The sequence below is a fragment of the Necator americanus genome, chromosome X (assembly GCF_031761385.1).
Source record: "Necator americanus strain Aroian chromosome X, whole genome shotgun sequence".
Taxonomy (NCBI): domain Eukaryota; kingdom Metazoa; phylum Nematoda; class Chromadorea; order Rhabditida; family Ancylostomatidae; genus Necator; species Necator americanus.
Window position 1 is genome coordinate 2,506,503 of NC_087376.1, and position 14,460 is coordinate 2,520,962.

Below are 14,460 nucleotides of genomic sequence, written 5' to 3' on the forward strand. Positions count from 1 at the left end.
TATTCCTTACAGTATTTCTAATTTAATTCCGCTGTTTTGGATGCTGACCGCATCTATCACTTCTTTTGTGCCCTTACTGTAATTTTACACCTTACATTTTATACCATTAATATATTTTACTGTATTATGTGACTGTACTGTAGTTGAAGAATTTAGTTGAAGAATTTCCCACGCTACCTCTTGTATCCTTCTGGAATTGTGTTTGGTTAAGGCAACAGAACTACTATTTGTCCTGCCGAGCACTAACCTTAGGTCCCTTTTAAACCTCAAATCCATTTCTCGAACTTATTTGCGAATAAATTACTAGTATAGTACTACTATTACTGTTACTAGCGAATTTAATGTTTATAGCGTAATTTAGGCGAATTCATGATTGAATGTGAGTTTTTTTCCCTCAAGGAATTACAGACAGTAAGTAAGGATTAGTGCTAATTATGCACGAAAAGAAATTCGTTTAACTCTCTTCCTTAATGAAAGCTGAACCGAGGATTTACTAGTGCTTATCCGAAGTGAAGGACGCTTAATGCTATTTTTGTTGCTACTACAGCTATTTAGGTCATAAATAATCGATAATTCCTCAAAATTCACTCTCCAATCGAAGTTGATCGGATGCGGATTAATTGAATGAGTGCAATATGAACTCGCGGAACAATCACTACAAAATATAATTAAAAATTTTCCGACTTACCCAAGTATTCGAACCACTTCGTCCAAATCGAATGAATTTTGCTCCACCTCCACGTCCAAATCGAATGAATTTAGGAGCTCGTGCCGCTCTTTGGAATTCGTACATGTCATCGCTGAAATAATTTTTGTGTAGGTTTGTGTTGTTTTGCATAAATATGTATAAAATATATCTTGTATATTTATAATATATTGCGTGTCAAAATTTGGACTTCTACAATATTTCAAGGAATGAGCTCCTATGCTTCTATTTTCCAAAATTCCTCTACGTTAGCATCGAGGGTGTGTTTTGAGCAAGTGTTGCTATGGAAAACCTGATCAAAAGTGTTACTGAACTCTCAGAAACTAGTACAAAGTAAGAAAAAGTTTTTATAAATTAATCGATTTATCAGTTTTAGCCTACTGAGTTATCAACTGCGATCACAAGTGGTGTTTTTCTTTAAAATTTAATTTTAGAAACTATTTTTAGAAATTTTATTCAATTACTTTAGTTGTAAGAATCATACCCCTGGAAAATATTACTTTTTTCCCGGAGTGTTTTCTAATGATCTTTTGACCTATAATGTTGTTTAAAATTTTGAAATAAAAATGAATTAAAATGTAAAAAAAAAAATTTCAATAGAATGTATTTGTTTTGGATATATTACTGTGGATATAGCGGAAGTAGCATTGTGTGATATAAAAAAGGAAAATATTGTAATTATTTTTTTTCCGTGGTAGATCAAGATCATTGTTGTAACATATCAAGAAATCAATATCATGTCCGAGACGAAATCCACATGTATGTTTTAGAGGTTTTATTTTTTAGCCACCTATTTTCCTATAATTTTCACATTCCCTCCGTAATTTTGATAATAATTATTGTCACAAATGTATATTTCCTCTTCCACGCTTTTTTTTTGTGGTCTACATACTGTCTGCTTCTTCACCGTTTATTTAGAGAACAAAATTTTGCCTCTGCTCTATAAATTACAAAGTAAACGTGAAATAATGTGATGGTAAACATTATTATTATTTCTGCATACTTACTATTTTATTTTACTTGTATATGTGTTAGGGGATTGAAAAGTAAGGACCAAAAAATCTTTCAAAATCCCTCAACAGTTTTTTTTTCATATTTTTCCCTAATGGTGTTCGTGCGCTGCAGAATAAGTTGAAAGACGACACGTTTCTGTTCATTTTGCTATATTGAAAATTAAATATTTTTATATGTTTATTTATATATTTATTTTTTATATATTCATTTTTTATATGTTTATTTTTTTGTATAACTTTTAAATAATCATATTATAGTTTCTTATAAAATGTTTTGATCTTTCCCTTCTTATATTTTACCATTCAGCTTAACGATGAAAATTTTGCTAGAAGAAAATCCCTCAATTTCATTGAAAAATATTATTATTCTTAGTAAAAAAAAATCTTTAGTTAGTTTTTTTTTTGTGATCTTGTTCTAAATTTTGTTCTAATTATAATTTTAGGTTTTTTTTTCTTAAAATTCTAACTAGTAAAATTGCATTCGAACAACAGTATGACTCTTTAAACTCACTCATCTCCTCTTCCTAGAGGATATAAGTGATGAGTTTCAGTGTTACAGAATAGAATCTCGTTGAGAAATAGATTTGTAATGAATTCTATATGATACGTTCGTAATGGTTATGCAATCCAGAGTACTTCCGTGAACCTAAGAGAACGGATGCGTGGACAAACCAGTCGTCTGAGAACGATTATGTTTTGTATACGAGATATTACGCTGACGTAGATTTAAAATCTCCGCTAGTTTTTTTTTTCGTTTTGGAGTTAAAATTTCAAAAGAAAGTTGTTTATGAAGAAATCTCACTCTTCAATCCTTGCAAATATGGATGTCAGGCATAACATGAAAGAGTCGTCAAAATCCTTGTTTTTAGAAATCCAAGGAAATGGAGCCGTTGAAGAGGTCATGATATTCGTGAAAAATGTAGCTGGCCAGAAAAAAGTGACATTAAAAATTGCTTTCTATGGATATAACAAGCTCGAGTTTCTCCTGGGATCCTCTGCTGCCGTGCTTTCAGTAACGATAAAAATAACAACAACCGGTGACTGCATAAGAAAAATAATTTTTCTCTATTATTCACGTTTTTTTTTTCTAGGAAGGAATTCCTTCATTGTATGGAATTTAAACGCCCATCTCCTTTCTGGTTCATATTTTGTATTCAAATAAAGCGGAAAAGCGGCATTGTTTTAGAACACGTGCACTGTCCTCAAAATTTCAACGCGTCCTCATTATCAGAGAATCAGGTTATGTGAAAGAAATCTTTGAATCCTCCGACTATTTCCTTGAAAATTTACAAATACCAGGTATACCTTTTTTCACATTCACGGCTTATATTTCCGCATGAGAAGGAAAAAACAATTTCGTTCAAAGGAAAGCATTCATATATGTGGAGTGATTTTAAAGTAGAGGACTGAATTACGATAATAAAATTACGGTGAAAGTGCAACGAAATGAGGATTTTGAGTATCGATACTGGGAATTGTGTCTGAGGAGTGCAACGAAATTTTGTTAACAAATTCGAATGACGAAAGTGATCTGTACGAATAGAGAAAAAAATCCTTCTAAATTTGATTTTTCTCTGTAGTTGCATAGTATCGCTAATAGTAATTGTATTCAATTTTAAAAAAAGGTAGTGAACTTTAGAAAAAATACACATTTTGCATCCATTTTAAGAAACGCCTCGTCTGAATGACATTTTTGAGAAGAAAAAAAAAACAAGAAGTGCGGAAATTGTATTACAATTTTATGGAATATAGTGATTTTTTTTCTTCATCATCCAAGAAATTTGTTGGTTTTACGAGAGAAAGTTTTTTGGTTTTACGGTTCCAGTAGTAAAACATTATTTAAATGAGGTATTAGTGGTTAAAATAGTATGTTTATGTTAATTTTTTTGCAATGTGACAATGATAATTTAGTAGTTTCTTAAAATAATAAATGAGAATTTTTTTGGAGATCCCAAATTACTAAAATTAACTCCTGAAGTTATATTGTGGATTTTTTTTTATCATTTTTTCAACAACTCACTATGCTATTCGTTCGTAAAACGCTGTAAACGTATTAGGTTACTTCTCAAAAATAAATTGTAGATACTCTGTAAATGAGTTAAAAGAGTGAAAAATTGATAGAACTTTCCTCTTTCCTTTTCTATTTGTTTACTTATTCTTTTATTCATTTGTGAAGAGAATCCAATACCGTATACCGTATCGTATCGATTGAAAAACAGAAAAAAAATCGAGCTAAGGCATTATTCACTACATTCAACGCGCTATAAATGAACACTTAGGTAGGAACGAGTGAAAGAAGTGACGGAGATTAGAGGGATATATCCATTAAAGTGAGGAACGGTAAAAACCACTTTTCCATTCCAGCCTCGAGAGCTTCTTTTTCTTCTTCGATATCCACGTTTTTCGAATTTTATCCGTCTTTTCCATTTTCAGGACGTTTTTGTCACATTCCATTTCAGCTCACCTACCATATTCTTTGCATTTGTTTTTTTTTTTTTCAAATTCTACTATCTTACGAAAAAAAAAAACAATGGAACACTTTGTTATTTTGTATATTTATTTTATCTATTCTATTGTCTTCGCTTCAAATATTTTTTTTTCTTAATTTGAATAATAGTATTTGAAGAAATATTTGCTGAACTCCGTTCACTCATCTGCAATTTATTTCTGGATGAGGAGAAAAGAAAATAAAACCTGTTTCAAGGATTTTTAGCATCATCTCAACGTTTAGTATCAGAAATCACTAAGCCAAAGCAATTGTTTGTGATTATGCTGTATGCAATATTTTTCCCCGGGCTTAATAAACAAGTTTGAAATAAATTAACAGATTTGAAATACTACTACACCCGATTACAGTTATAAATCTGCTGTTCAAATAAGTTATTCGGGGGAAATTTTATGTCTCAATACGGTAGTAGAAATTTGATTCAGTATGATAAATGAAGAATTTGTTTTCGTCCAAGTACTGACACTAAAATTCGTAAAGAGTTATCCTGATGCTTATAATTTGTAGTAAATGGGCGCCTATCCTGAAAAGTGTCATTGAGAACATTCATCATCGCTTTCATCCTATCCTATTCAAATCCAATGATGCGTTGACATGATTCAGGATATTTCAAAGCTGTAGAAATTATACGACACTAACGGATATCATTGAATGGATCATGTGCTTATTTTCTGTAAGAACCAACTCCCGTGGATGTACAAATGTATGCTTGGATCTGGGTTGCTAGAATTAAAAATAAAAATGAAACGGAGAAAAACGGTTCATAGTTGTAGGGCAAATCTTCTTCGATCGATTATTTAATTTGTACAGAAATAATAGGTGAGGAGTTATTTTGTAGGTAAAAATCAGCTGAAAATATGTCTAAAATACGGTGAAACTCAATTTTATGATAAATTTGAAAGAAAATTTCTGTTATACAGTTTATAAATACTATTATAGAATACAGTATACATACCTCTGTGCAGTAACATACTGTAACACCAATATGCTGGCGATGAAGAGTACAGCGTATGTCTGCCGTGAGCTCATTTCGAATGCTGCGATGATGATGGGCGGTCCCGTCGTCATTTCGACGTCTCGACCTCGCCCCGCCCACATTGTGACTCTATGAGGTGCACGGAGGTTTATGCTTTCGACAACTGTAACTCATAAAGGATATTATTCAAGCGGAATGGAAAATACCGTAGTTTCATCATCGTACCGTAAAGCGTCAAGAGGTGATATATTTCAAGCAAGAGTAACTTTCGTTACCGAGTTAAAAATTATGCTTTATTTTTGCTTGCGGATCAAAAAAAGCGAAAAATTATAGGTATTTACAAGTTGTTTATCTTTGAGGCAACTTCTCAACTAAAAAAATCTGCAATCTTTTTGCGATCCGATGTATGAAATTGAGTTCTTCATTAAAGTCACGACCCAATCCCATCGTAGAATTCCTGAAGATCTTCCAAGATAGCGTCGCTTTGCATAATTTTTGGCATCACTTTTTTTTTACTACTTTTCTACTAGTTGTAATTACTATCATAATTGTAAGAAGCTGCTGTTAATGTATCAGAAGTACTGTATATAGTACAGTAGTGCAAATTTTAAGTGATGTGATACCAGCTGCGAAAACTTCTCTATCCGTAAATTATTACAAATACGAAGTTTTCTGGATAGAACGGCTCTCTTTTATGTTTTCGTCCTTAACAGGTTTTTTTTTAGAGAAAAAAACATGTTTCGATTTCATCCTATGGGACCTTTTCCTGTGCATCCATGATTGATTCACTTCGTTTCTTTAAGAACTTGAGATCCACTTAAAGTTGCCTGGATTCTACGTCTTCAACCCATAATGATGCCTTCTCTCTTCCATCACACATGTGTGGAAGAATTCTTGGATTTAATTAATTCTGCCGACTGCTTAGGTGAAAACGCGTTTCAAGGCATTTACGATATCTTCGGACCACTGACGTTAGATCTAAGTAAAATCTCAAAAAGTTTAGTTTAAAAGTTTATAAAAAATGTAAGCAGAATTCAATAATTAATAGTTCTTTTCAAGTATAGTAGAGCATAGTATACGCAGGTATTACGTAGTACATCCAGAAGCATCCAGAGTAGTATAGGTTGTACAGGGAGTCGGTGAAAATTTACTACAAATTTTTCTATTCATCTTTATTTCTCTTCAGTTAAGAGTTCTATACTGAGGTTAGACTGAGATTGAGGTTGGCGATGATGTCACCACATATGACTTGCAGTATTTATAGTGATGGCTCAAATGAGGCAGAAGAGGTCAGAGTAATGGAAAATATTTTCCGGAATTCCATTAAAAGGATTTTTCCTCGCATTCAGTGCAGATCTGTTTAAGTTCAGTCTCAGTTATTCATTGGAGGTGCTTCAAAAGTGTTCAAATTCACTTATTTTACTACAATTACTCTGTTTACTGGATTTTTTTCCCCAATTAAAAATCCGAATATCATTTTTTAAGGACTACTTGTGCGATAACGTTCTATACCTCCACTTCATGCACCGATGCTGCTTTACGTCGCTTAAACTTCGTTTCTAGTTTTAGTGAATAAATTTGCTCAGGCCATCTACAAAAAAAAAGATTGGATCCAATTGGATTTGAATGAGAGAGATATTTCTTACAACCCGTTGGGACGATAGTTTTTCAAATTTTCCTGTTCCTCACCTATTTACATATTTTGCAAAAATTCCACATATTGCTTCGTGGATTTTAGTGTCGATTAAAATTTTTAGCTAGTAATAGAAATAATTTGAAGAATAGTACTGTACTGTATGCTTCAGGAAAAAGGGATGATATGTGGAAGAATTGCGTACGAAATGCTCTCGGAATCTAATTCTCGCTAATGTACGTGTACTTTATAGTAAGTAACAAGTTAAGCTGTGTAAGTTATCAATTTCACGGTAAAAAAAAATAGCTGTTGAAAATTGGTAACTGATTCTGAAATTGTAAAAGATTTTTATTTATTAAAACTAAGAACATGGACAAGGAATCCGAATATTCCATAAAGTAATTCGAAGGAATCAAAAAAATATGAATAGAAGGCACACATCCAAAAAATTCTCCACTTCTCTCCTCAAAATCTCAATGAAAACGGATTTTAATTTTTTTTTTTACAATTTTTCCAATTTATTTGAATTTTTTTTTTCGCTCGAACCGCTGTTTGCTAGATCAATCTTCATTGATGACGATCACATGTTACAAAAAATGAAACAAACGATTGAAAGAGTAGAAAAAAAAAATTAGAAATTGCTGGCCAAAAAAGTTGGAATTTGGACCTTCTTCCAGGTTTTCATCTACTCAGACCGTTCTTTCTCCTTGGCAAGTCCTAATATTACAATAACAGTGACATATGAAGATGAAACGGAGTATTTTAAAATAAGGAAGGTAATTTTTCAAACAACTATAAATTATTAAAGTTAAAAATCACTAGAATTTTCTTTTAATTTGTAATATACGATAGAAGAAAGGTACTTTTGTAATAGAATAACTAGAAGAACAAAACGGTCCATTGATTTGAGGTGTAATTTTTTTATGAGCAAAATTGACTGTTGGGAATAGAATAGAATTTTATGTGAATTCAAAGGTTTTGGGTTCTCCATTAGTCCATGGAAATATCAGGAAGATCTTTGATTCATGTCTGGTTCCTATGTTGAACCGCCACTTTCAATTAGTTACTTAGTTAATTACTGGACAACAGAACATCCCGTTTCTGGAGTAAATGACTTCTTAATAGTAGTATGCAAACAATAAAGGAAAAGTAATATTTTAAAAAAATTGCTCTAACCTCTGAACCAGAATAGAGTAGCAGTGGTAATCCATGTGGATGTGAAATTTAATTTGAGAATTTTTGTGAAAGATGGGGAATCCAAGGCTTAGAAAATTCCCCAGTTAGCAGAAATACTGCTTTGGAATATTATGCTGACTTGTGGATTTCAAGAAATTCTTTTGTCTAAGCGACTCAGGAACCATAAATATTTATTTTCGCGTTATTTTAGAGAGATTGTGATTGAATCCTTGCTAACATCTTTGAACTCACTCTAATTTTGCTAATTTTACATCACTCTGATCATCCGAGAGAGTGTTCTATAGTTTTTGATTAGTTCTTCCTATAAATTTCATGGTTGTATACCTCATATTCTTTGCAATTTATCTTACTTTTTCGTAGATGACATTCAACTGAGCAGTGAAGCAAGTGATCCTGAAACCGCGCTGCAAGGAGAAAATAACTGACGCCTGCTAAGCGTTAAGCTGCTCTGTTCCTGCTGGAATCAAGTGAAGATCAAAAATTCACCAGAGGTATCTTCCCATTTTCCTGAAAGCTCTTTAGCGTTTCATCGTTCTGAAACCACTTGGCTGATTACGGATTTGCAAAGAAAAAAAAACAGTGATACCTGCAGTTTTCGTTAGCTGCTTATTATGATTTCTGAAAATATTACCTCTTAAATTTCATCAAAAATTTATCAGAAAATTCAATTTTAAAAATTTTTAGTTGAAGCTAATAGAAAAATCCCGTTTCTTCCAACGTCAAATGCTGCTTATGATGATTTCTAAGAATAGTATCTCTTAAATTCTATCAAAAATTTAGCAGAAAATTCTGTCTTGAATAATCCTCATTGTAGCTTCTGGAAAAATCCAATTTCTTTCAATTTCAGTTCAGGTAAGTCAGCACCTTCTGAGAGAGGATTTATGACCGGGATATATGACACCAGGGAACGTTAAAATGGTTCCTAGTGCTCGCTCATGATTGTTAGCTCACTTATCGAAAGGAAATTTATAGCCTTACATCGGAGTGAGCTGATGCGAATCCGAGAAAAAAAATCCATTCTTCTTGTAGATTTCTATAAGGGCAAAAATTTCGCCTTCAATCGATCTCTCTTGCGTTGAAAAGCAAATATTCTGGATAAAAAAGCTTGTAACAATTAAGACGTAGTGAAAAAAAATAATTTACGGATACGTCTGGGAAAAAAAGAAAACGGAAATTCATTAAAAAAAGAGAAGAATCGAGTATTTTCCGGAACATTTCTATGATTTTCTGCAGTTAAACGCAGGAACATCCTACATTGTTCCTCAAGAAATCCACAATTTTAACAACCACACGGGCTAGGCGACAGACATGGGTTATCCTTGACACCTGTTAATAAAGTTTTTCTCTCAAAATGTTTCAGATTAAAAGAAATTTTTAATTTAAAAATTCAAGTTAACTACGGTGGATTAACTATTACCTCCGAATTGTTTATTCCAGTTTGTTTTGGAACTATCTTTAATAAGTTGCTTCAAGTTGTTGTCCAGAAATTTCATTTTAAAAAACTCATGGAAGTTCGAAAATTCGAATCCGAAAATGGTTGATTGAAAATGATGAGAAGGCCATGTTCACGCAGCGAATATATTTCTACTCGATTTGTTAAAATTAAGCTAAATGTGATCTTAAGGAAATATGGGGTGGGACCTTCTTTTGTATATTTGCTCATCTTTTCATTCATTTCTAATTCATTGGGAAACGAGCAGTTGGCATGGATACTTAACAAAAATTTATTGAAGACAATTTATGCTCCATATTAACCTTCTATTCTGAAACTATTTTGAACTAATGGAAGGCTAAGAAGAAGAAGAAGAGAAGTGCTCATATATTTCTTAAAAAGTTCTTCTGGAATTTGCTGTATTACGATTGAATGAATTTTAATTCAATTTTCATTCTATACAGCATCGGGAATCTCTAAAAATAGAACTGCAGTTATCTCTCGCTACGGGACTTGCAACACTTTCGAATGAGAGAATAATTGTTCGGTCAAAGGCTATCCGCGCGATATTCTAAGCAATAAATTATTCCCACTAGCCTCTGTTGAAGATTAGAATGGAAATTATTATTTTTAAAATTTTTAGAAATCAGCGAAACGGTTTTTATTATAGTCTACTCTACACCGTTTTCACAAACGATAATCAGAATTTTTTAAAATATTTTTTATATAATAACTGACACAGAGATTATATCGTAACCATTTCAACCAATTTATTTGGTGCATTCAAGATATTTTTGTCCTAGATACTGTAAACTAGTCCCCGTAAGCTTCTCAAAAATTTCCCAAAAACGATTAGTAAGAAAATAACGTAGCTCTAAGTAAACAAAAACAAAACTTGAAGAAACAAAGTTTCAACCACTCAAACCCATATTTTGCAGCGAAATAAAATTGCACGTTTTTATTTCGATGTATCTTTTTTGCATTTTAGTTTATCTGAAATGACAAGAAGAGAATTTTTTTTCTTTCGAAGTGACATAGTAACTCACCCATAAGATTGAGCTGGTGACTTAACGGCTTGTATTTGAATAAATTCAAAATTCACCTTAAAGGATTCCAGATTCACTGGGTAACGTTTCCTTGAAGCGGTGAAGTCGCTCTCTACTCAGTAAATAGTGAAAACGCAGTAGATGTATGATTGCAGGAAGAAATAATTTCCTTTGATATTCTTGTGAAATTTAAAAAAAATGGAAATAAATTGTATCACATCGTAAAATATATATCAGGGGAAAAAAGGGAATAAAGGGCAGTAAAAGGTAACTCAGCGAAACTCTCAGGAATCCGAAGAATCACACTATTTTTCAAAGTAAGGTGTAAAGACGAAAACAAAGTTACTCAGGTGTCCAGGATTCAATGCAAATGACTTATGCAAGTAGTTAAGAGGTGAAAAACAAAAGAGAATGAGTATTTAGGACGCGGACTGAACAAATACTGCTTTTCTACGAAAAAAAAAAACGGACGGGCCAGGATGTGAGGGTGGAGCGAGGTTATTATTGTTGTAACTGATATAGGGAAAATGTGAGGACAAATTTTTTTTTCTGAGTTTGTGAGGTTAGATCTTGGTACCGTATATAGGTAATATTGCTTATTTTCTCTAAAAATAAAAATTACTCGTAAAGTTATAAAGCGGCAAATAGTTAAAGTAAATTAGTGGCATTTTACCGAAGAAAAGTGCTGTTGTTAATCCTTTAAAAAAGTTCCAACAGGTGTTTACCGTAAATAACTAATGGATTTTTCTAATGAAATTTTCCAGATTGAACATTTTGAAAATTGCTTAATCAAAAGTTATTTGTTAGTGGGGTAAAAAATCTTCCATCTTACATTTCGTGTCTATCGATCCACCTACTGCGGTCGTCCCTACTTTTCTTCGTTAGTTTTGTTATTACACTTCTCCAACTGTTTAACGCTTTTCGAAATTCAATCCAGAAGTGAAAAAATATGAACATTTTTTTCGAAGGAAATAGAGAAATACTCTGAGGAATTAGAAGAAATAAACAGAAGAAAACAATCCTCATGAGGGAACTTTATGAAAAGTGCTAATAAGATATATTCAGAAAGTTGAACAAGTGACAGTCGTAATAAATATATAGTGGTCCCAAATGCGTTCAATTGTACACTCACGCGACGCTGCCGCAACGCGCACCATTTGTCTCTTCAACGCACACCCTCTCTCTTCGAATTAATTCCCTCTAAAAGTGAAACTGGAGGCGCACTTCGCTTGCTCTGTAAAAAAAATTCTGTGGTGGCCTTATCTAGCATGTGATCCTGTTTTTCTTTTATCAAATATTTATAAGGTTAAGAAAATTGAGATGTAATGGCGGGCAGATCTTGTTAGCAAATTAGCGGCATCATCAAATCAAGAGTTACTACATGCACTTCTGATTCCTGAAAAAGACACTTTAAGTTCACTGGAAATGTGATGCTAACGCGTTCCATATCCAAGACAAATTTGTCTAGATTTTCAACCGCAACATGATTAGCAGAATAATATAAACAGTACTATCATATTTATTTAATAGATATCAACTCTTGACTATCTTCGAACATTCATATTGTAGGAAATCCACAAGGCGATTCGCATATGCGAGGAAACAATTCCATTCCAACTTGGTGATTTTCTAAAAATCTGAATTAGTTCAAGATCAAATCAATCACTATGCGGTCAATACTGTTTAAGAAACAGCGCTTCAGAAAGCTTTAGGAGTACCAGCTCTGAAGAATTTATCAATATGATCCACTGGAATTCAATAAAATACACAACCTACCAGTCACTTAGATACTTACATAGATGGTCCTTTTTCTTTTAACTTGCGGACTCCAGCTTCTTTCCACTCGATTCGTCCCCTCGGCATTGTCACGCAAGATGTTCTCAAGTTTCGTGAGCAACGTTGACGAGATCCTTATCCAGCTGAGCTCTCTGCTGGTCCATCCGTGTTGCGGTCACATTACCCCATCTCGTTGGCGGCCTCCCTCGAGGGCATTTAGCGTCTCTAGGGATCTTCTCTAGCGTTTTTTTGCTCTATGTATGGTCGATTCTTCTCAAAATGTGCCTGACCCAACTGTGCTTAGCTTTTGAAATATATTCTGCTGGATCGCGAATACCGAACATTGCTCGGAGCTGCGAAAACCGGCTGGGTATAGTGTGCGCCGGTCCTTCAGAAGAGATCTCTCAAGGGCTCTGCGCGTAATGAGTAGCTTTCTAGACTTGGCTACGGTGCCTGCCCACGTCACCGCCGCGTAACAGAGCGCTGGAAGAACTTTCGAGTTGGAAAGATGGACACGAAGATCTTGGTCCGTCAGCTGGTCAGTAGCTTCTCTGACGGGTGCAAATAGTGCCCACGGTGCTCTCATCTTTCTATTCAGTCCTTTCTTCAAGTCGTTTCCATATTCGTAGAACGGCCAAGGTAGATGCATAACGAAGTTTCTACGATCTGGGAGTATCCAAGTTGTACTCTTCCGTCCTCGCTGTAGACGTTCCTTATGAACTGTGTCTTGATCGCAATCCTATTCTCTTCTTTGCTTCATTCAATTCCTTGAGCATCGTCTCGACTTTCTTGGAAGTTCTTGGAAAGAGAACGACGCCGTCCGCAAAATGAAGGTTTGAGAGGAATCTTCCGTCATCACGTATGCCCCATTTTTCCCATGCAAGTGATTTCATTGTCCATTGGAATGCAAATGTAATAAACAGCTTCGGTGATATGATATCGCCTTGTCGTACCCCCTCTCAGTAAGTATGGTGAGGAGGCGTTGGAAAAGCTGTATCCTAGTGGTGCATCGATCGTAGAAATTGGCTAATGTTCTCGCATGCGGCGCGTCAACATTTTGATCGTCCAGCGGACGAAGGTTAGAACAAGGAACAGGCGGTATTCCTACCCTCGACAGAGTCTGGATGTGGTTCATGTAGCTGAACCCTTGACGGAATCCAGCTTGTTCGTCAGGCTGGGCTTCATCCAGCGTCCTGGACATGCGCGTGAGAATGATCTCGGTGAATAATTTGTAATACACGCTCAGCAAAATATAGAACGGTAGTCCGGGGGCTGTGCCAAGTTTCATGTTGTTGAGAGCGACTCGTACTTATGAAGGGAGAATCCGTGGTGAAACTTCCCACTGGAAGTAATCGGGGTTGACACAGGGGAGTTGACGAACAGAAAATGTGGGAATAAAAACTCTTCGTGAACTCTTTTCATCTCACGTCGAGAAAAGGTGTGAATCCCGTATTTCCTCAACAAGGCTGTTAGCAAAATACTATATTCGCGGAGGTCTCTGCTGCGCTTCTTTAGACTCGTTCTTCTTTGTGCTGCTTGAAGCTGCCCCAATTGCACAGTCGTGAACCCATTGCGGAATGCCCTGTTTCTATTTTCCGTGATAAGTTGCATCGTGGGGGAAACCGAATCACGCATATTTGGCATCGTTTTTCTGAATTACTAGGAAAATAGAGGGTTATCACGTTCATACTCGTTAATTACACCTTTACCTCCATCTAATCGTGGAAGTATCCCAACATAGTTAATTTTGTGATGCGTTGCCTTCAATGAACTACGTCGACTGTTGCTTCGAAGATATGTATCGATTCAAACTCTTTCATCGAGATTGGTCTTTGGGGAACAAATCCAGAAAATGCAGAAAATGGTATAAGCCGTGGACTGACCTCAACTTACGCTTTACAGACTTGTTCAATCAACGGTTTTGTCATTGTAGTAGCTGCTGTAGTATAACCTTTGTCATACACAGCCTGTTTTGAGAGCTGAGAATTTTTTGCCGTCTGGATATCTGCGACCACCTGTTAATTATATATATATATATATATATATATATATATATATATCAACATATTATATGCATACAAGGCAATACGAAATATATGATGATAAACGAATAGTTATGGGATTCAAAAAATTTCAGATCAATCGATACATTGAGGATTTACTAGTAGCAGTAGT

At 34.4% G+C, this 14,460-nt stretch overlaps 3 protein-coding genes across 3 annotated transcripts in view; all 3 read right to left on the bottom strand.

The window, feature by feature from the left end:
- RB195_021299 (uncharacterized protein) overlaps window positions 1-5,323 on the bottom strand; it is a gene marked incomplete at both ends in the record, with an annotated part of 14,181 nt that extends 8,858 nt beyond the window's left edge. Inside the window, 2 exons of the mRNA XM_064207959.1 lie at window positions 689-800; window positions 5,181-5,323. Of these exons, the coding sequence (XP_064063840.1) occupies window positions 689-800; window positions 5,181-5,323 (255 nt within the window). The remainder of the gene's footprint in view (window positions 1-688; window positions 801-5,180) is intronic.
- Window positions 5,324-12,389: 7,066 nt separating this feature from the next.
- Window positions 12,390-12,934, bottom strand: RB195_021300 (uncharacterized protein; the record flags this gene model as incomplete). Its single annotated transcript, XM_064207960.1, has 2 exons — window positions 12,390-12,510; window positions 12,576-12,934. The coding sequence occupies 2 exons, from the start codon at window positions 12,932-12,934 to the stop codon at window positions 12,390-12,392; spliced, it is 480 nt and encodes a 159-aa protein (XP_064063841.1).
- Window positions 12,935-13,174: 240 nt separating this feature from the next.
- Window positions 13,175-13,573, bottom strand: RB195_021301 (uncharacterized protein; the record flags this gene model as incomplete). Its single annotated transcript, XM_064207961.1, has 1 exon — window positions 13,175-13,573. The coding sequence occupies one exon, from the start codon at window positions 13,571-13,573 to the stop codon at window positions 13,175-13,177; it is 399 nt and encodes a 132-aa protein (XP_064063842.1).
- Between the last annotated feature and the right edge of the window lie 887 nt (window positions 13,574-14,460).